General features: G+C 42.7%; 1 protein-coding gene across 1 annotated transcript in view; it reads right to left on the bottom strand.

Annotated features, from left to right (window-relative positions):
* sorcs3a (sortilin related VPS10 domain containing receptor 3a) overlaps nucleotides 1–23,559 on the bottom strand; it is a 156,315-nt gene that overhangs the window by 72,503 nt on the left and 60,253 nt on the right. The window contains exon 2 of the mRNA XM_035535023.2: nucleotides 19,277–19,344. Within this exon, the coding sequence (XP_035390916.1) occupies nucleotides 19,277–19,344 (68 nt within the window). The remainder of the gene's footprint in view (nucleotides 1–19,276; nucleotides 19,345–23,559) is intronic.

The following is a 23,559-nucleotide window of genomic DNA, read 5'->3' as shown; positions in this document are numbered from 1 at the left end:
TGCCAGCGAGCACTTGCAAAAATAGGTGCAAGCTGGTGAGCATATGCTTCAATCGCCTTTGAAGTTAATAATAATACAAAAAACAAAAACAAAAAAAAACCACACACATACTTACAAACCTCCAACCTCTGGGCATAGATGTAATAGACCCTAATGATTTGTTTTTATTGGTTAATGATGTTTACAGGGGGAGACCATGGCCCTTAAGGCTATCGCACCCCTGGAGAGGCTCAAGTGTTCTTCACATGGGATATATACTGTACTCCTGAACAATGCTACCACCAATGTTAATGATTATAGTGGGCATTTGAAACATTGTTTTCAAGTATACACGGTAGGTGTTAACAGTGGAGTGTAGCTGAGCTGTGGACATACACACACACACACACACACACACACTCCTTTATATATAGATAAAGATCGCTTCATTTATTCCAGAGGAACTTTTGCATGTTACAGCAGCAACACCAAAAAAATGGTTTAAAAGTGAAAAAAAGTGCTAAAAACAAACAAACAAAAAAAGGTAAGTAAACATACATTATAAAATAAACCTAGAGATATAAAAATAGAATAATTATGCCATGAAGACAGTCCACGGAGTAATATGAGAATTAAGAATGTGTGTGACTGTGCACTAGCGTGTATTGTCGACATAGTTAGAAAATGGAAAAACTTAAGAGCAAGAGAAAGAAAATAACTTTTAATCTTACATTATAAAACAAAGATATAAAATAGATATAAAAATACATATATAAAATAAGGTGTATTATCTAGGGTCACGTTCAAAAATGAAAGTAAGATTTCTTGTGTAATAGATGTATACACAGGGCTAGAGTGGATGTAGTGTCAGTGTATTGACATCCTTATTGTAGACATCCTTATACACTATATACCTTTAAAAATAAGGGATCCAATGAGCATCACTGCATAAAGGACAAAGTAGCAGTGCATAGTGGAATAAGTGGAGCACGCATAAATCCTTGAGCCTGTTCAATTAGTGGCTTAGTGCATAATAATATTTGAGCTAAGTGAAGAACTCGTGCACTTCGATTGCTGTTGGTACAAATGATCTCCTGTAGCAAATGGAGCTGCCTCTTACTAAAGGTGCTCTGCTCTTTGGTCAGTGGGTCATGGAGAGGGTGTGATGTATTGTGCAGAATGGCTGTGAGCTTGTTAAGTGTCCTTCTTTCCCACCACAACCTCAAAATCTTCTAGAAAGCAGCCTGCCAACCAAGCTATCCTACTTGAGAAGTTTGAGCCCACTTGCATCTCCAGATCTGATGCTGTGTCCTCAGCAAACTGCTCACAATAACAGACTGGTGGACTATCTCCAACGTCTTGCAGCAGACATTAAAGGACTTGGGCTTCCACAGAAAGAAGAGTCTGCTCATGTACACATTCTCAGTACTGGCCTTCCAGTCCAGCCTGCTGTCTAGATGGGCACCTAGATATCTCTCTCTTCTTTGCTTTTCATCCTTTTTGCATCATCAATAACCCCTATACCCTGCTGTATTTCTCCCCACTGTTTTCTTTACTTTCTTCCCTCTCGCTCGCTCGCTCTCTCTCTCTCTCTCTCTCTCTCTCTCTCTCTCTCTCTCTCTCTCTCTCTGCTATTGGGAAAGATTGTGTGCTTGGATGGCTGCTTCAGCCAGGCTCGACTTGCGCTTTCGCTTTCTGCCTTCGTTGCTCTGCCACAGAATCTTCCTTCTCCTCACTCTCCCCTCCCTCCAAATATTGCAACTCGGCAAGGGGTTTCCCTCACTGTCTTCTGGCGCTGAGCCGGCTTTCAGTCTTCTCTGCCAAAAAAAAAGTCCACCCACTTCTCCTTAAAATACAAACATTGTGGACGGAGACCAGCCCTTGCTATGTTGAGTGCAAAGCTCTTCATGTACTTCCACAAGAAGACCTCAATCATTCTGTTTGGTCTGGAAGACCTAAAACTTGGTAATAATTCGTGGCCCCACCCCCAGTAACTAAATAACTACTAAAAATAAACCAATAATATAGGCAGTGGACAAACATGCAGTTAAGATTAGAAACATGAATAATGCAGAAGTTGTTTAAGCTATGGGACCCCAGAGGTTTATGATTATCTCGTTCTTGCAGCTGCTACCACATAAGTTATCTTGATTTGATTAAAGTAGGTAGTCCTTGAGAGAGATCGCTCAGCAAGTCTCAGACTTCTAGCAGCTGGGAAATGCACACCCTCTTTCATTTGCATTTGGTCATCAGAAAACCAATTTAAAATAAGGCCCTATACTTTCTTTGTAGTCTTATTATGCCAGTTTGCCTTTTTTCTATTCGTCTTTTTTTTCTCCTCCTCGGGTGAAGCCATCATGGATTCAAGCGAAATTACAATGTGATCTTTCCCATTTGAAATCAAGAGCCTCTGAGATGGCCACAGTGATCACATAGCATAGTCAGGAGAGGAGAAAGTTACTTCCCTGGAACATTAAAGCATTAAAGCAAATGGGGAAACCAATCTAAAAAAATCCAATTCAGTCCAATCCAATGAGGATACATGAACGTTCAAGGTACAGAAGAACAAAATCTGCTTTCATGTATTGTCTGAGAAATAAGCTCTCGAGAAACGCCACTCGAAAAATTCCTTACCCATGCTCACTTAAAGTTCAGAGCAGTGATGGCTTGTCAGGTGCCTCAAGAGCATGAAGTTTATTATAACGTTTCATCATCATCTTCTCTTATGATTATTTTTGCCCAGGTTCTACTGAAAAGTACCAAGGGAGTGCTTAAAATAAGGTACATTTGGTACGTTGCCACATTCTCACCAACAGACACTTTCGATCTTTTGTTCTTTCTGCTGTACCGGTGGCTTTTGCGCACTTGCCGTTTGCCGCCTCGGATGAGTGAATTCACTGGTCAGTGTAAATTAGCAGGAAATAACGATGTGTCTCTAGTGGCACAAGTCTGCCAGTCTGGATCAGGTGTGACATCTGGTCAGTAGTGTTAAGACATGATCTCCATGGTGACCGAAAAAGCCATTAAAATGCTGGTGGGCCTGCTCTTTAGACTGCTGACAAAATAGCCCTTTAGAATAACAAAATTCTGGAGTAAGCCAGTGACTGGGGTAAGCTAGTGACTGCTCATCAGCTACTGTACAAACAATCATCTCTGCAATCATTCAAAATAAGCTATTTAGTCTAGTTCAACCCCCGCATGCGGTCCCCGTTTCAGCGAATACGGAAGGTGTGGTCTGTCCTCACAAAACCAGCATTAGCAGGCCTGACCTTGTCCTTGAGCCAGTCCAAGATGGCAATAAGGATATGACCCGGAAGTAAAAGATTGTCCAATCCTATGAGACTTCTTCGTGGCTGAGGTTCTAATAATAATGGAGGCACTTGAAATCTGCGCGCCAGGCAGCGTACAGCCAAGAGCTTCACCAGCGGAGATGAGCCATTGCACTTTATCAGTTCCCTACAATGAATCTCGTTCGCCTTTCACTCTGCTGAGCGCCAAGAACGTTATTCCATCCAGCTATATTCTGGACAGAAGGGCCCACGGGGATGGATGATGCTGTTGTCATCTTGTGTTTGTATGCCTGCTGCTGTCCTGAGACAAAATCTGGAGAATCGCATTTCGGGCCCCAAGCATTGGGTGGGAGGGAGGAAGGGTGGGCTGGGTGTTGTTTGACAGGTGAAAAGGACCATTGTTAATAGACTCGAAACCATAATAAACAGATAAAAGGCAAATGTGTACGGCAATGGCTACATTCTGCCCTGTGCCCAGACCCGCAACATGGGAGTTGTCTGGATTTCGCCCCCTGGCATGGATGGCATGGATTCTTCTACGTCACATTCACATGATTATCACCCTCAAGGGAGGGGTGGATTAGAAGAAATGGAGAGAACATTTGGCTATATGTTTACGCACATGTCCATGTTGCATGTTTTAGGAATATTTCATTTCAGACAATGTGAGGTATTCAATTGTTCAATATGCCATCACATTTATTGTCGATCATCATTTGTCACCCATCACCATCTAAAAGGACTTTGGTATATAAAATGGGGTAATGTAGAGGTTCAGTTCTGGAGTGAGAGATGGAGAGACAGCAGGGAGACCAACACCTAGGTGATTTTCCATAGAAGCTCTGCATTTCCACCCAGGCGGAAACCCCTTGCTTCAACCTACTGTGGCTTCGTTTCATTTCATTGAATCGATTTCCAGAGTGCAAGAAGATGTTAAAAAAGAAAATAAAACTGTCATGTTTCTACATGGACACGAAGCAGACTGAAAAAAACTGTGGCAGAGAAAGAAAGGGCAGTAGAGAAAGAGACAGTAAATGTGAGAGAAAGTGTGTGAAAGGGAAAAGTAGAGAGGACGAAAGAGTGAGATTGCAGAGGGTGACACAAAGAAAGGAAAAAAGACACAATGTCATTGACCAAAAATCCAGGAAAAAAATCCCATTTGGGACAGTTTGTAAGAAGAAGCCAGATGGCGGAGAGTGGAGAAGGGTGGCGTAACACTGGTCCGAACTCCAGGGACGGCACGAGAACAAGCATGACATAGGACTTCAAAAGATAGCTGCAACTCCCCATCCGAATCACTCTCGCAAGCTCACCCCATCCGGTGCACACAATGGGGAAACCTGTGCTTAGAAGTCTGGCTGCATTGTCTCACCTGGAGCGAGGGAGTCGGGGAGGCTGCTGATCTAGCGAACAGAAGAGAAACAAAGCTGGCCTCTCACCAGACCCTAGCAGTGCTGGGTTTTTACAGATAATGCATACAAATAGTACCACTGGTGAAAAAAAGGCTAAGCACTTTTCTAAAAAGAAAAAGGAAGGGGGCAAAGAAAGAGTCTCAAAGTGCCCATCAGCATGTTCTCTGGCTTCTTATTCCTTGACGTGTGTCTGGGGGGGATTAGTGACCACAAAGTGAAGAAAGAGGGTGGAAACGCAGCCAGACTAACTGAACTCATGCTAGGCTAGGCTACAGGCGAGCCAGATCCTGTCCCTACTTACAAAACCTGTGGCAAGCAAGGGCGAGGGGAGGTCTGGGACAAGCCCTCCAGGCAAATCAGAATTCAGTGTGAGGCACTACATAGTCTACAGCATAGGGAAGAGAGGGGGCCAATAGGGGCTGAAGTGTGGCACTCCCAGTGTAATGTATTATGCCTTTTGTACCAGTAGAGCCATAGGGAGCATCGCGGGATAATCGGACTAGGGGCTCCCGACTCCTGACACAAATCAAATGTCTGGATGTGCTCCCACCTGGACGGAGGACTGGGGTTTAGAGACTGAGACAAAAGAGACAGAGGGAGGGAGAGAGGGAGGGAGGGACGTGAAATTGCGGGATGCATTTGATTTCAGGATCCACACAGGATAGAAAGGTCAGAGTTCAGCTGCTGTTTGCTTAAACCACCACCGGGGGCAGATGAATATTATAAAAGGAGCGGTAATCTGAGTGGCACAGGCTGCGTTAGGAAAGATGAAAAGAAAGTCGATTTGTGTGATAATATAACTCAAACACTTAAAGTCCAAAATAACACAAGCAAGTAATCTCTGTGTGTGACTTGCAGTGCTATGACTGCTGTCAAAACCACACATAACACATGCCAATCACGTTCATTAAACATAACATGGGGCATGGCATTCCTGTACTGCAATACAGTCCGGTACTTCACTATCACATAGCCAATGGTCACTTACACAACACTAATGCACCGTGCTTCTGTCTTCCTAATCCCCCATAGCAATCATTCACTTTCTAGTGCCTTGTCAGCTAGCTCCCCATGCTTAGACAAAGAAACACAGGGTGGAAAGTTTCATGACGCTCCAAAAAATGCATTGTGCGATGACGGCACTACAGTGGGAGGGTGGTGGGGTGGGCGGTGAGAACAGGGGACCACGAAATCTGAAGCAAAGGCAGCAAACATAAGTTTTAATAATCAGACCTGCCATCAGCATAGCTTATCTCAGCAAGCACAGAAGCATTATACAAGCTGCCAGAGGGCTTATCGCTGGTATGTACACTGGCTCCAGCTGCGTCACGTGCTTTGGAGGGCATGTAGGCATTAAAGCACACATGCACCTGCACTTAATTTCACACTTGTACACATCGAGAGTTTGAGATAAACACGGGCACACGTGCACGCACCCTTTGAACCTGACATGCATGTGAGCAATGCCACACTCATACTTGTGACGAAGGCAGCGATAAAATACAGTCTGGTAGGTGCACGTGCACACAAACAGCACAGTCAGAGATGCCACACACACACACAGGGGACCTCAGGCCACATTCGTGGGCGTAGCATCATCTCTAATAATGGAGCTCATTGAAGCATAATTGAAAATGACTTTGGAGAATTGCCCCATTAAGGGTACAGGATGGGTATCTGCAGGTGTTGTGAGAAAGAGATGGCTGGATTGTATTTCAGAGAGAGAGATACAGAGAGAGGGAGAGGGAGGGAGAGAGGGAGACAGAAATACAGAGGGAGAGATACAAAGAGAGAGAGAGAGAGAGAGAGAGAGAGAGAGAGAACACACGAAAGGAAGAAGGACGAGTGATGCGTGGATGAATAATGGAACCATTGTATACACATTTCCACAGCATTCCTCATGTGAGCAGACAACACAGACGGTTTTTTACCCCCCCCCCCCCCCCTTATCTTCCCCTTCAAGATGACCGTACAAAATGAGTGCGTGGGTTGCAAGCAGAAGGAAACGTGAACCGCTCTGTGTGTGAAGAACACAATGCAAAGGCAGGATGTGTGTCGACGACAGGAGCACCAGTCAGCCTGCACCCTGGCACGGGTGAGCAGTTACGGGTCCCTGGGAGGGGGATGAGATCAGTGGTCGCAGCCGTGGTAGTGAGTCAGTGTCCAAACTTCAATCATAAGCACATAAAGGCGGTAGCACTGAAATTAAAGTGAAAAAGCAACGAGGAAAGAATTTGAGATAGCATTCCTAGGGCCGGATCACAGTAACACAAGACTAAAGGAAAAGGGGAATTGGGATCATTCCAAAGGTATTGTGATTGTGTAAATTCCTTTGTGCAGGGATGCTCAGAGTCAGAACAAAAGTAAGTGAGGAAATCGACCCATATCCTAGCCTTAGCCATCCTATACCCTTTAAAGGTTTTTTTTCACAATTATTTATAATCTGCTGTTTCTCCAGATTATTTTTTACTGAGTATAATTTTACTTTTAGAATCATTTTAGCATTTTATTGTCCAGGTATGGGGCACATACAAGAAACTGGTCTTTCTGAATGCATATGTTACATACCAAACAGACTGATAAGACATACTCTGCTTATAGATAGACAGAAATGACAAAAAATGAAATAAGCTATACTTAAATGAAGACAAAATTAAATGAAATAAAGGCATTTTAAAATAGATACTTCAAAAGGAATACTCAATATGTGTGAACAAGTTCACATACTATATATATTATGTACGTATATCACTGTGTGAAGTAGGCATTTGTACACTGTAATAGTTCCTGTTTGGACACAATGGTAGAGATGGTACAGATGGTAGTTATGTACTACAAGGAAAGGGGTTTGCAAGGTTATGGGCTAAAGTCAAAGTGTCCACAGTGGTTAATGGGGGCCACAGCTCTTGTGAAAAAGCTTTCCTTATGTCTGGTTGTGCTGGCTTTCACACTTCTAGTTTGAGCAGGTGGCATTCGGAGTGAGAAAGGTTGACTATAGTCTCGCCAGAACACCTAATGACTCTGCCGTTGTCCTGAAATGTGGGCAGATTACATCCAATAATCCTCTCTGCAGTACTGATTATGTGTTGGAGTTTCACTTGTTCTTGTGAAGTGTAGGAGCTGAGCGATTCCATGATGAAGACGCAGATCATCAGAGCATTTATCAGATTGAATTTCTTTAGCCGTCTGAAAGATCTTCCACTGCTGTGCTCTCTTGATGACAGAGGTTATGTTCCGCTCCCACCTCAGATACATGGATATAATGGTCCTTTAGAGATGATCCCTTATACTGACTCTTTCTCTCCTATCTTACAAGGAAGGGAACCCAGCTAACATTTCCTTTGGTTCAGAAATAATGGCATAACTGACCGGAAAGGTGGCATCGGGTTCATGGGACCAAGTTATAAGAACTTCAGCAAAGATGACTCAGGAGACAGGATCGGTGTTAAGGTTTTCAAGGCTTTATCATGTCCTTAGACTCTACTTAGATCAACATTTTCAGATGAAGTCTAACATCAATCCACCAAAGAAGGAGAGAGGACAAAGGAACTGATAATGGAGTAGGTGAATGAGGCTTACGCCAGGGATTTAGGCATAGGCCAGAGAGGGTTATGACCTTTGTGTTTTGTCACATAAATAACAGTACTCTAACACAAGAGGAAAATTACAATAAGCTTGGCAATAGGCATAAGCATGAAGCTGTTGCAGGGACTGGCATTACAATAAGGAAATTTAAGCATGTGGTATCAGAGGACATGTGGAGAGGTGTCTGTGGAGATGTCTGTGGAGACTGTGGGGAGAGTGTGGGGAGATATCTGTGGAGACTGCGGGGAGATATCTGTGGAGACTGTGGGGAGATGTCTGGAGACTGTGGGGAGAGTGTGAGGAGATGTCTGTGGAGACTGTGGTGAGAATGTGGGGAGATGTCTGTGGAGATTGTGGTGAGAATGTGGGGAGATATCTGTGGAGACTATGGGGAGATGTCTGTGGAGACTGTGTGAAGACTGCGGGGAGATATCTGTGGAGACTTTGGGGAGATGTCTGTGGAGACTGTGGTGAGAATGTGGGGAGACGTCTGTGGAGACTGTAAGGAGATGTCTGTGGAGACTTGTACCATTTGATCACAACAGTGCTTTACGGTGAATGGTGAGATTAGCTTAGACCTTTCCTCCCCTTCTGACTTCTGAAGAGTCTCTTGACATCATGCTCGCTGATGGGGTGATGTGGGAGGAGCAAAGGTGAGAGGAGCAGGGTGGGGAGTGGGTGCTGTCTGGAGAGGAGGGGCAGGAGAATGAGGCTGGACATTGTCCTTTGCTCTTTCAAATCTGCAGAAGAGCTTATTCAGGTCATTGATGAGCGGCTCGTAGAAGAGATATCTTTTCCTTGCCCTGTACTCTGTGAGCTCGTGGAGGTTTTCTTGTTTTTTTTTTTTTTTTCCTGAGTTGTCTCTTTGCTGCTTTAATCCCCATCTCCAACATGGATCTGGCCTCTTTTTGTGGACTGCATCCCCACTGCTGAATGCCGCCTCCGTTTTACCAGTGAAGCTCTCGGGGTTCAACTGAAAACAATGTGCTGTCATTGTTGCACCTCTATCCAAAATCCCGCTCCCTTCACAGAAACATATGTGTGGCATTACAGTGTCAGTTCATTTATCCTGCCTGTCTGACACATCTCTGAAAATGCTTCAGCTGTTGGAGTTAAAGCAGCCTTCTCGCTCTGCAATGGCTTCACTGGCGCAGCTTCTCCCTGTTGTAGCAAACAAGTTTTTGAGTTTTTCATCTGAATATTGCAGAGTTGAGCATTTATGTAATGGTGTGATATGTCTAATAGCAGTCTAGCAGTGGCCTTTGTGGCATGAGTGACATGTCTGTACTTTGGCATTTCCATCGTCAAGTTAGGACTGTTAAAGGCTCTCAGAGTAATGAATAATTAATAATGAATAATAGTTTCTCTTTTTTTTATTTTTCCCTCTTTTAGCATTTGTTCTGTCAGCTGTTTTAGTGCATTACACATGCCAGCTTGGGGGTTGGAGTGAACCACTGAACAGAACTCCTTACTGGCCTCTACTTCTTCCATTCAAATGGAAGGGGATGATTCTTTGTTGGCTTGATAATGAATAAAGGACTGTTGTCCCTGATGATCAGTTGCGGATTTGCCTTTGATCACATTAACAAAAAAAAAAACAAAAAAACAAAAAACAAACAGAACTGGTAGTATTGCCATCAGCACCATCTTGAACAGGGTTTCTATGGGAAGTAGGTGACTGTGGTATGGGTCAATTCCCTCAGTAAAAGGTACGAGAGATCATAAAATTAGTGAGTTTCTTCAAAGAACAGTGATTGAAATGACAGAAACTGGAAAACGATTTATCTTTTCAGTTCCTGCAAGCTGTCAGGTTCTCCGTCCCTGTCATCGCGGTTCCCATGGCAACGCCACTATGTTTACTTATTTCCTGGTTTTGTTTCCTTGCAATTCCTTGTTTTGGTTTCTTTTGGTTCCACCCCCTAGTTAATTCCATTACCTGTTATTGCCTTCACCTGTATCTTGTTAGTCCTCATTAGTCTTTGTAAACCTTGGGTTTGTATTCAGTCTTTGTGAAGTCTCATCAACTCGTGTTACGTTTCTGAGCTGTTTGTTATTGTGTGTGTTTCTTCTGGTTTATTGTATCTCCACATGCTTCCTTAGATTACCCTCTGTGCCTGTTCGCTGTCTGTTTGGTTTACCCTGTTGACTGCTTTCTGGGCTTTGACCTTTGCTTATGTTCTTTGGATTATGTGTGTGGACTACCCGTGTTCTCTAATGAACTGCATCTGCTATCATACTGTACTCGACTCCGTCTCTGTAAGTGCTTGGAACAAGCCGTGTTAGGCACATACTTACTCTAAGCCCTGTACTGCCTGAAAGCCCAAAGGAGGTACATTGCTGGACTGAGGCCAGCTGTACAGTTGCTTTAACAAAACCATTTATAAACATTTTGTCTTTAACAAATTTTACTTTAACAAAACCATTTATAAACATTTAGTCTATTTTAAATTTTTTTTTTTTTTTTTTTTGCCATAAAATGGCTTTCCCTTTCAACAACCGTAGAAACATGTTTGATCCTGTGAGGTCATTAGTCTTCAGGAATCTTTAATCAAACTTTTTTGGTCCTATCAATGAAAGCTTTTTTGCCTATAATTAATCATTAAAAATAAAAGCATAAAAAGCCCTCAAAGCTATATAACTTTTACATTAGGGCAAACACAAGCAACAGATATGTACGCGCGCACACACACACACACACACACACACACACACTCCCTCTCACTGATCGAGGAGGGTCACGCTCACTGTGGCCTCCAATCATGACTCACATGGCAGATACATCAGCGTCACTGAGGTGGGCAGGACTTGGGGAAGATGAGGGAAGATGTTGGAGAGTTTCATCACTTGTTGGCCATGGTATGGGTCAATTCTTGGGCAGCTCTTTGGCTCCAGCACGATCTTGCAGAACAAGCAAAATGGTTCTTGCATTTTATCGAAAATGCTGAAAAAGAGGGTGAGAGGTAGATGGACAGGGAAAGCAAGAGAGAGGCAGCTCCCCCAGCACACTGGAGACTCGCTTCCAGGCCACCTGAATGTGTGTGAGGGACCAAATGATATGAGAGGCCAGTGGACAAAATCAGAATCCTTTAATTTTTTAATTTAGAAGTTGTTCTCTCATTTCCACAAAGAACACACCCCTTCCCTATCAGACTAAAACAATGAGAGTATACTAAGTAACAAGGTACCTAATAAAATATCCAAAATTAAATATCCAGCATGGTAGCTTCAAGTGGAAAAATAAATAACTTAAAAAACATTTTAATCCACCCACTTTGGAAAAGGCCATCCTGCCATACAGGTTGAGTCTCTCTATCCATCTATTTATCTGTCTGTCTGTCTGTCTGTCTGTCCATCTATCTATTTATCTAGCTGCTAGGGACAGACTGACATTTCCCACTGGTAACCTCAGGGGACACTGACCATCAAAGACATTTAATGCACTACAAATGCACTGGTCTAGTTCTGGCTGCCATGCATTTGGTGGATACCATGGACCCTAAGCCCTTTTAGTTATATTTACAATCAGTCATCATCATATATAATCATTCCTTATATCTTATAGCTGTGCTATATTTTACCACACACACAAACACACACACACACACACACACACACACACACACACACACACACACACACACACACATTTCAGGCAGTATGCATTTGATGGAGCAAAGATAAATAAAAGAAAAATAGTTGAGGAAGTTCATTTTCTGTTTGTTTTTGTCCTTTTTGCACGAGTACAGAGTGGAAGCCTAATCTTTTTGCTGAAATTTCCTCAAGACACAATCAGATAAGTAGCCTAAGTTCTAGGCTATGAAGCACCCTGATGCCAAGACACACACCCACACACACAGGTTAGACACCACACCCCATGCCTCTGCAGCCTTAGTGGATAATGTTGACTCTTTACTGCATAGTTCCTAAAACAAATCCGATTCAGCCAATGAAGGGCATCATAGAATAACTAATAAAACAAGGACTCCTAAGCTTGCATACCAACATACCAATGGATGGATAGATGATGGATGGATGGATGGATGGATGGACGGATGGACGGACATCAGTTTGAGGCACCATCACAAGGCATTTCATCACAGGGTTACTGGCACATATACACACATATACACAGGTATACACATGTACACTTACCCACATACATGCCTCTCACCTTGACACAGAATGTCCTACCTAATCTGTTTACAGATTATGCAGGCCAGATCAGATGGACATTCTTAGCATTAGAAACATTACCTGATTAAAAATGTAATAGCTTTACGCAACCAATTAAATTTTAGTGACTACAGGGGGACAAAAATGTTGCCCAGATGCCAACAATTCAAACGAAAAGGCTTCCATGACATTGTTTGCTTCATTCATTCTGTGCCTCAACAGCATTGCCAAACCAGCACATGATGCATAAGGCTAAAGCACTTTCTCTAAAAGCACAGTAAACCATTTGGAGCATTTTATTGTGGACATTAAAAGATAGTAATTTCTTTAAAAAGTGCATTCTTTGTTGTGTCTTAGTTCCTATAAGTCAGCTGACAGGTCACATTTAAGATTATGGTCAGTCACAATGCCAAGGTACTTAAATGTTGTAACAAACGGTATTGGCTCCCCATTTATAAAGGTAGGGTTTGAGGATTTAATCATTCTAAAATCCTTTTTGTTTTTGTTGTGTTTAGGCAATGGCATGACTTCTCATGTTGGTTTATGAAATAAACAAGCACTGGTCTCTGCTTCTCCTCCTTGTCAGGCGAACAAAGGCAGCATCATCTGCAAACGTAATAAAGTGCCTATTAGCGAAAGTGCTAGAGTAAGAATTGGTATATAAAATAAACAATAAAGGTGAAAGACAGGCTCCCCCACCCAGGAGGTGCTTTAAGTTGTCATTTTGTCAGAGAGTAATGTGCCTATAGCTTGGTATAGTGTAGCATACCAAGTAGTAATAATGCTTCAACAGTAGTGTCATAACAATGCAGTCTCTCCTGAGGGGAAATGAGGTTCAAGCCCTGTTTGGCCAAGTGGCCTATGCTGTGCCAATAAGAGTCAATGCGCAAGATTCCTAACATAACGCTTGCCTATCTAAGGCAACATGATTCAAATTTGTAAGTTGCACTGGATAACAGTAAAATGTAAAATTTACCTATGCTGACTTGCTAGATTCTACAGGTACAACAATTCATGTAATCTCAACAGCTCCAAGTGGAAATTCTATAACCAATATGTCTGATAGAATATTAGGTTGAATAGTGTTAAATGCAGATGAAATGTTGATAAATCAAATCTTGCCGTGGGTCTTTGGTTTCTCAAGGTGTGTTTGTGATAAAATGTAACTCTTCACTAGGTGCTCAAAGACCTTCATGACCAGTGATGACAGTGCTATTGGTCTTACGTCGTTGGCCTTACATGTCTGGGAAGTTTTGGCACAGGTGCAACCGTAGACATTTCCATAAGATTGTTAATCTTCCATAAAAAGATTGAGAGAGTCAGTAAATGTCAGTAAAAACTGGAGCTTGCCGTTCAGCATGAAATGCTTTTCCAGATTTTGTCTGGGCCCGGGCTTTTTTCAGGGATTACAATTGCTGAAAAGCTGAAGAACTTCTGGCTCCTTGATGGTAGGATGAAAGAAGGGGAGGTCTCACACCGGCAGCCTCAGCACACCGCCACTCTCAAAGAGGCAAAAGAAGGCGTTGAGCTGCTGTGCCAACCATCTCCAGTCCCTCATTACGGAATACCGTGAACATGAAGGGGTGGTACGTGGTCCACAACTATGTTCAGGTAGGCAGTGGGTACAAAAGTAACGTCTACGTAAACGCCAAGACCGAAGGTTTCCTGGCAGCACACTGACCGGAGCATCACACTGTTACTGTTGGCCTGACTACTTCCCATAGTGCACCCTGGTGTAATCTCTTCCACTGCACAGGCAAAAGACCAGGCTACCTTCTTGCATTGCTACATGCTCACATGTCTATTGTAGGCACTTTTAGCAGTGGACAAGGGTCAACATGGACACTCTGACAGGTCTGCGCCGACACAGCCCCGTACACAGGAAGCTGCAATGTGTTCTGACACCTTTCTATCATAATAACTTTGCAAAGTTACCAATAGTAACTTTTTTCAGTTATTTGTGCTACAGTAGCGCTTCTGTTCTCCCATGTACATCACTGAGCACAAGCACTGTCCCTGGTTCACCAGTTGTTCTTCCTTGGACCACTTTTAGTAGGTACTAACCACTGCACTACCAGGAACACCCCACAAGACTTGCTGTTTTGGAGATGCTCTGACCCAGTCATCTAGCCACCCCAGTTTGGCCCTTGTCAAAGTCATGACGTGTTGTGGCTGGTTGCCTTTATTTAGCCACCCACTCTGTTTACATTGCCATATCAGCTAAATGGCATAAATGTAAAATTCCATTTAGCCGACACTTTTATCCAAAGCAACAGTGGTAAAACGGCGCAACAGTGGTAACTTGACAGCAGTACTTTAACCACTGAGCTATGTCTAACTACATCAGATTTATATCTGATGTATGGAACAATATATCAATGACATAACAAATTTACCTATTTAAGCATGCACAATTTACCTGTTTATGTAATCAACAAAATAAATCCACAAAAAAATCCAAAATTCCAAAATTGACAATTTTCCAGCATATAAAATGCTGGTTATGCTCCTTTTTGACAGTGTTAAAACAGAAACACACCCGTTTTGTAAAAGACAAATAATTATAAAAGAATTTCTGCATGAAATGCGACACCTCACAAATCCAGTGGAAGCTCTCCACTAAAGGTAGAAAAATTGAGAACCAGAGTCTCCTCCAGACAGGCAAACAGAACAGACGACCAGCACATTTTCAGCACCGGCACATCTGGCAGGTTGACGAGGTTTATCTTGATTGCAGCCAAAAAAAATTGAGTGTCTTCTGACAGGCCTCGAATTGGCAATTTTTTTAATACACAGCGCCCCGCTACTGCAGAGCGGCTCCCTCGCAAAACCTTCAGTTGTTCAGTTGCGGTTCATCATTTACTTTCATGACAGGAGCTAAATTAGACAGGGTTCCACCACACACAGGGAAGACCCACAAGACTTTAATTAAGAAGGCAACAGGTCGAGAACTTCCAAATGGAGCTCCGTAATCCAGCTGCTAAATAATAAAATGGGTGAATTACGAGGGTGGCCCAAGGGGGACTGAAGAAGTCTGAGGGAACTTGAATCTCACAGATGAGATTTAGTCGTATTCCACACCGTCGGTCATATGTCCAAAGCTCTATAATTAAGGTTTGAGTAAATACAAAACAATGCAAATGGTGGGGGGATTGTGGAATCAAATTCTTTTTCATAAAAAATAGATCACTTGGAATTTTATACTGAGTGTTGGCACTCAAGAACTTGCAGTTATAAAGTATACAATGGTGTTACCCATATTTGACAATTTCACCCATTGGTGAGAACAGGGCATTACTTGTCATGCTGGAACTACATTATAAATGTGTATATATAACTATTTTATGGTTCAAAGACAGAAGTTGAAAAGTTGGAATAGTTAGAGGCTTTTGGTGTCAGTCCTAATACATGTCATCACATTATTTGTGAAGGTACAGAGCTGTTTTTTTTTTTTTTTTACTTTTTTTGAATATTAGACATTATAATGCCACAATGTAATAAAAAATATGTCCATCATATGGAACCCAAGCAACCCATCATCCGCCTCGGTTGTCGTGGAAGTGACAAGGCAGTCTCATTCCTCACAGGAGGTGCAGAAGGCGTCTCTGGGGAAATCTAGCGATGCTCGGCTCGTCCTCACTCACACTCTCTCCAGCTTGAATCCTAAGTCCCTGGAAAGGTCAGGGACATCAGGTAAGTCCTGTTCTGAAAGTGCTGTTCTACTCAGTGACTTGTGAAATACCAGCTCCTCCTGGGGCATTCACCATGCCCGAGATGATGCAAGTTAAAAAGGCCATTGGCAGTCCCCTGCCAGGGGTGGGGCTTGGGTTGTTGGGGGCTGGACTTGGGTTGGGGGGGGGTTGGAGGAGGTTAGGGGTTGGGTATAAGGGTGGGTGACCAACAAAGTAGTATACAGCAGCAGCTGCAGATGTTTTATTGGTAAATAAGGTCAGCCACAGCCTCTTGATTTTCATGTGATAAAAGAGAGACATTTAACTGAACAAGATGCCATTAGAGCTTACAACAGCCTCTGGTAGGTGTCAGGGATGCTGTGCTTGAACCCTCAGAAGTCACAGCACAGCTAAACTCAGTGTCCCTGACTTTGCAGATCTGAATAATCAGCCTATTTCCAAAGCCTTCATGAGTCCGAGTAGATAAGAAAAGGGTACCTTCAACAACACTGCCAACCACTGATCTCTGTATTAAAGAGAAGAATAAATTGATACACTGCATATGAGAACATTGCACACAGTAATGTGTGATGCATAGAATCATCAGCATAATACAGCTGAAAGTAAATAACTGCATGTTTAATAAGAATGGTGTTAACTTAGCGCTATCATCCTGTCAGTGTTTTCTTCATAGGTCACATTTCGATAGGACTGTCCGCTAATGCTCTACGGAAATAAACTCAAGGTGCAGTTTCAATCTTTAGCCACCCTTTAGTTCTCTGTAGCTGCATGGTGTGGCATGACTATGGCTTAAGATTCAGGAGTGTTGCTATATGTTTTCCTGGTGATCATCTGTAATTAACAGAATAACACATTTGCACTTTGCACTTCAAAGAAGTATGTCAGGGATGGGTGATCCCCTTATATTGACTGAGTCATGCACTTTCAGCTCCATCTACAAAAATGACTATCTATCTCTACTGTTTAAGGTCACGCTGTTCATTAAAATGGACACGTTGATTTTTTTTCCCCCGAACTTCCATCAGGATGCTGCACTCCTCTGACCTTTCTCTAAAAGTCAGCAGCTGTCTATAACCAGCATGCTGCCGGGAAAGGCTTCACAAAATCACTACTGTAATAAAAGAATGGTCTCCATTAATGATGGAACCACTGAGAATGACGCAGAGAGATGCGGTGCGAGAGACGTCGTCAAGAAAGAACAAAAGCGCTTGCCGCAGGGCTCCATTGTTTCTCAAACGTGCACAATTTCATGGGGTGAATGGGAGAGAGAAAGGAGGCGGGTCCCTCAAGGCCTAATTTGCATAAGGCTGAATATTATCACGGCCGCATTCCGTTTTGTCAATACAGAATCTAACGGCGGCGCCGGCCATCATCGTGATGCGCAGAGACGGAGGATTCCGGGGGCTTCGAGGCAGAGCCTGGCTCACTGTAGGGATGTGGAGAAGGGAGGCTGCCTCAAATGTGCCTCGGTCTGTACTGCCTGGTTTTAATGTGAGTGAAAGCACCTGCTCACTTTTCAAACACCACAAAAATCCAAATGTATTTATTTATTTGTTTATTTATTCATTCGGTCTCTCGTCATACTGTCTTCCCCTCATGGTTTATAACAGGGTTCTGCTGCTGTTTATTTTGGTCATTATTATCCTGAGGGACTCTTGATCTAATGATCTATGATCTAACACAAAAGTTAAATATTCATTACAGCTATTTTTGTTTAATTAAAACCTGAACGGATTTGGTAGTTGTACAGTAGTCATTTTTGAAAATATTAAAACACCCGTTTTAATATCAGCACACCATTTTAATATCAGGACACTATTTTAATATACCCTTCCATTGAAAATGGGATTTAAAAATGAATGGACACCCATTTCATCTGACCTAACAAGAAGCATTAACCTTGAGACTCAACAGATGCTCATCAGCTGCTCTGAGGGGTATTGTGCCCGCCATCCAGAACTCAGGGACAAAAAAACCTTTGAGCACTGTTCACTACCTTATACAGCAACACAATAACCACGTTTCAAATGAAATGGTGGTGCTTGGTTAAAGAGCAATGACGCACCTCTAATCTCTACAATGACATCAAAATACAGTTAAACAACTGCTAAGAATAATTCAATATTTTGGAGTCGATGTGGGTTTAGAGCAAAATGATATACAAATCAAAGAGTCAGGAAACTTTCTGTCTATTAGGAGGGGTGTGAAGTTTCAGGGATTACCCATTCATTCTAGCCCCCTGTATGCCAAAGCAGTAGGAACATATGAAGATTTGGTCACTAATACAATGCAGTGTATTTCATAGCAGTAAAGATTACACCTAGGACCAATCTGCAGTTCTTCACCTGCCTCCCATATGAAAAACCTTCTTAGTGAAGTGTGGCCGAGTGTTCTCAAACCATTCTCCATCTCTCCAAACTTTCTAAGATTCTAACACATGCAATGTCCCCCCCCCCCCCACCAAAAAAAAATGAGCTTGTTATGCAGCTGAGACTCCTCAGCTTCATCTAACCACACTCAGGTCTGAACAAAAAGAAAAATCAAAAACGCTCCGGAAGGCAGCAGCTGCAGGGATAAGGAATACGTGCTATTTCTGTACACAAGCCTTCCCCTGTGATCATCTGGTCTCCTGTCTGGTGTTGGAGCACCGCGACTCCGGATGTGCTACATGACGAGGAGCCATTTATAAAATGTCCGCACCGGCGTCACCAGAAAGGACCCGCGAAAACCCCGCAACACTAGCCGGTCTCACTCGCAGCGGCGGGAAAGAGGAACAGGAGTGATGGTGGAACCCCGACAGATGAAAGAAACCCTGTTTGTCCTGTTCTTTGCTCAGTTTTTTTCAGGAGTGGGGGTGGGGTTGTTTAAAAAATAAATAAACAAATAAATAATAAATAGCCCCGGTCTACTACAGCTCACACTGCGTTGTATGCAGCGCTTGCTGTTATTTTGGTTTCTCTGGCTGCTGGTTATGTCTTCCTGCACACCTTCCCAGTGGAGATGTATGGACAGTGGTGTACTTGTCTGGTGTACTCATGCTACTGACCTGAGCTGAGCAGGACGAGAGGGAGAAAGGCGAGAGAGAGAGAGAGAGAGAGAGAGAGAGAGAGAGAGAGAGATAAAGAAGGGGTAAAACAGCTCTCACCTCCATAGGGAGCTCTCAGTAACACTGCCCAAGTGGAAGTCATAAAGCTTGGTCAGGATCAAAATCACCTGCAAGACAGAAGCAGAAGTTAAGCCTCTAAAAAACTGAAGGGGACAGAGTAGTCACAGGGGACAGAGGGGACACAGAGGATACAGCCTGATGTAGCCTAACATGTATCAAACAGTGGCAGGAAAAGAGTGGTCCTAAACGGTCCTAACAGTTCACTCCTGTAGACCATGTTTCTTACTAGACACAGCAAAGCAAAGAATTCGAGGGATTTTTACTAACTGTATATAAAGTGTATATATTTTATTCTGATTGTTCAATTAAGATATGTCTTATTTTCCCCTACATGTGTCCAAATAAACCCAAACCAGCCTTAGTCCTACTCGAGTTTTTACAGGGTACATCATTTTTCTCTCAAATATGGATCATTGGTTTCTATCTCAGTCCTGTCAAAATGCCATAGCTCAGATGTAACACTTCCAATACCATAAACCCTCACATGATGCATGACAGGAAAAAAACAAAACAAAACAAACAAAACAAAAAAACACAAGCCAAGATGAGAAATTCCAGCAAGCATCTGTGTTATCCTGTTTACTGCTGTGTATTCGTCACTCACAGCACCAAACTGCCTCCAAAGCTTTGATGCTGATGTGACTGATCTGGACATTTCTCAACCTTGATTGCAAAGGTCGTTTGATCAGCGGGCTCTCTTTGGTGCTGGTGTTCTGAGGAGTTAGCCTTTGGGGTTAAACAACGGACAACACAGAGGCTTTGATAGTAGACAAGCTAGCTGTCCAAACTGACTCGCACACACCTGAACACACAAATGTGTACGCACACGCACAAGCACACACACACACACACACACACACACACACACTCTCAGTCTCTCTCTCTCTACCAATCTGTGTTGCATTGATAAACTCAGAAAGACTGCACTTGCACTAGTTACTAGGAAAATCCCGAATTTTCACACACATTGTACGAAATGGGACATTGCCTAAACATTGCATACCTTTACTGCAGAAAAATGAATCAATGCTAATTAGAGACTTGGCAAGAAATAAAATCTCCATCACAACATACATAAGTGGATATTGCAAAAATTAAAGTACCTGAAAAAAAGACTTCTGGAAGCTTTATAAATTAGATCACTAAAATAACCCTTGTGATCATTCCTTATAGTGACTGGCAAATGGATCTAAAAATCAATCCACAAGATCCTTTGAAAGGAGCTAATGGAATGTGGGCTCTAAAGTAACTAGGATGAATAGAATATGTATGCAAAATAATAACATGAGTAGCCTGATGTATGTAAAAAGCGCATTTGATGGAAAGGTAGTGGCACAGTGGAATGGTTACCAAAAGAATACATCGAAATGACATTGCATTAACTGCTACCATCAGATAATGTTTGCATTCTGGGGTATTAATCAGAAGCTTGTTGCTTATGTTTGACTAGTGTAATGCGCAACAGAAGCCACAGGCTGATGTAGGACACATATGATCACTAGCCACCGCTCCCCCACTGGGCCTCCATCTGAGACATTTTACATAAGCACAGCTATTTCCATGCCCCGGGCACTGCCTTTTGTCCAGGGCCCTGATAGGCTGAGGAGACTGCCCTCATTTGCATATTCCATCAGTCCCGCGTGTCAGCACTGCCTGCCGTTAAATAGGCACCCATCTTATACGATGAACACAACCAGTGAGTCGCGTCACCCGAGGTGCCCACATGGCGCCGCTTATTAACTCCTGAAAGGTGTGCAGCATAGGAAAAAAATATCATTTCACAAATGACACAAAGGGGCGGGGGGGGGAATCACTGGCGTTTGGTAGTCGTCCTTGACCTGTTTCGCCCTGTCTGGCTCCCAGAAAGGCTGCTTCTACAAGCAGTCCCAGTAGCTGTGGAGGATCTGGGGTAAGCCATGGCACTATAGCTGGCGGAGGCTGGGATGTGAAGACTGGAGAGAGGGGAAGACCGGGCCCTCGGCCCCTCTTCACAGGACGGAGGACAGATGATGCGGGTCAGAGAGGATCACACAGCCGTAAGGTGAGGGCAATACAACGAGAGACAGAATGAATGAATGAATGAATGAATGAATGAATGAATGAATGAAGGCAGAAATAAATAAATAAATAAATAAATACATTTTTAAAAATTGGATTTTTGTGCCAGTTAAAATGTATAGCAAACTTGTAAAGGAGTGTATGCATGTGTGAGGTGTGAGTGAGTGAGTGAGTGAGTGAGTGAGTGTGTGTGTGTGTGTGTGTGTGTGTGTGTGTGTGTGTGTGTGTGTGTGAGGGAGGGAGGTGGGGGTATGTGGGTGCAGTGGTTCCAGTGGTTGTTTGGTTGTCTAACACACATTGCAGAGGGGAGCACACACACAATGCACACAGCATGTGGAGGGAGGTCACACTGAAACACCCACCCACACACACACACACACACACACACACACACACACACACACACACACACACACACACACATTCTTGTGTCATTTTGAATTGTAGATTAGCCAGATGGTTGGGGGAAAATGAAGAAAAAAAACATACCGCAACATTTATTTGAAATGTATTCAACATACACAAAGTACCAACATGTGTAGAATGTTTAGTAGTGTTTCACCTCTCACCTATACATTGATGGATCCAAATTTGCTTTGTTCTAACATGAGTAAAAAAGAAAACTCTTTGAACTGACAAAGCAGGTTTTCTTAGGCAAATTTAATATAGGAAGGGGCATAATTAGGCAAGTTCAGCTCAACTGAAGACCAGACTTCACTTCTGTTTATGTACTTTTGAACTTTGAACCAAACCTGATATAGACTGCCAAAGGTTGTTTTTTTTCGGCACCTCATTTTGTAAAATAAATCAAAGGCCTCATCGCTGGTCTGAAATTAATTCACAGAACACATCTAATGCTGCAGCACATGAAGTATGGCATGAAGGGACACTAGGTCTCCAGTACAAGGTCTTCTCACTGAAACCTCAATTGACCTGCAATTAATTCTAGAAATGTCAATTATGCTCAACTTGGATTGTCGTCATTGGACTTTAATTAAAGCAACCATGGTGAAAAGAAATATTATTAGCATAACTAAATGCTCCATAGCCACAAAGACCAATTTAAAGTGTCAAACTCAATTTTGGGCAGTGTGACAGCAGGCCCCCTGCTAATGAACCAACTAATGACTTTTCTTCTTGGAAATCTCTCTCTTTCTTCCTCTTTCTTTCTTGTTTTCTCTCTCTCTCTCTCTCTCTCTCTCTCTCTCTCTCACACACACACACCCACCCACACACACACCATTCTTGCTTTCTATACTTTTAATCATGTTACCTCTTGAGTGCTGTAGTCTCCCTGAAGTGCACATTGTTTCAAAGTTCCTCTGGAAACCTTGGGTACCTCATTACAACTTTCAATATCTCTCTCTCTCTCTCTCTCTCTCTCTCTCTCTCTCTCTCTCTCTCTATATATATATATATATATATATATATATATATATATATGCACACACACACACACACACACACACACACACTCCATTAACAAAATAACACATCCACGAGTGTGTTAGCAACTGGTAATAAAACCATGAAACCAGCAGTAATGCACATGCTACACATCTTAGGACTTTTAAATGTCAAACAAGGACCCCAGAGGCAGCCTGTTAACTCATCCAAACATGGATAAATGTAATGAAACAGAGAGTGATCACACTAGCTGCCTCAAAAGATGTAAGTCTAATTAATGTGTGCGATGATCGATGTGTGTTAAAGTGTACACAGCACAAGAATCTGACTAATATGTATTTTGCTTTCAGTGTACTTGACCACAGTGCATAAATGGCACTAATTTCACACATTTGCATGTTTATTTTCCTATAAGCAAAGAAAGCCTTGATTCCATGTCACAATGGCAAACATGCTTCTCGAACAGCGTCATGTTTTCCCAGATCAAGACGCCATGCTCAGTTCATAACTTAATTATCAAGCTGACTTTGTGTGCGAGCGCAGAGCAAAACACTCTGTGACTTGAGGCTAAGAACCCTGAAAAGGAATTATGTATCTTAAAGCGACAGTTCAGTCAAAAGATACTCATCTTGAAAAAGCACTATAAAAAAACAACTCATCTGAGGGGAAAAAAAAAAACTAAAGTTAGCATTACCCATTAGCATGTCATTGGCTGACATAACTGTTAGCCCCGTTAGCATGACAAAGAGGTGACAAAGTTAGACGGACGTCATGTTTGATTGTACTATGTCACGATG

This window comes from Electrophorus electricus, chromosome 18, assembly GCF_041902795.1.
Source record: "Electrophorus electricus isolate QZ-2024a chromosome 18, ASM4190279v1, whole genome shotgun sequence".
NCBI classification, from domain to species: domain Eukaryota; kingdom Metazoa; phylum Chordata; class Actinopteri; order Gymnotiformes; family Gymnotidae; genus Electrophorus; species Electrophorus electricus.
The sequence above is the reverse complement of the archived record's forward strand: the minus strand, read 5'-3'. Positions and strand labels throughout refer to the sequence as shown.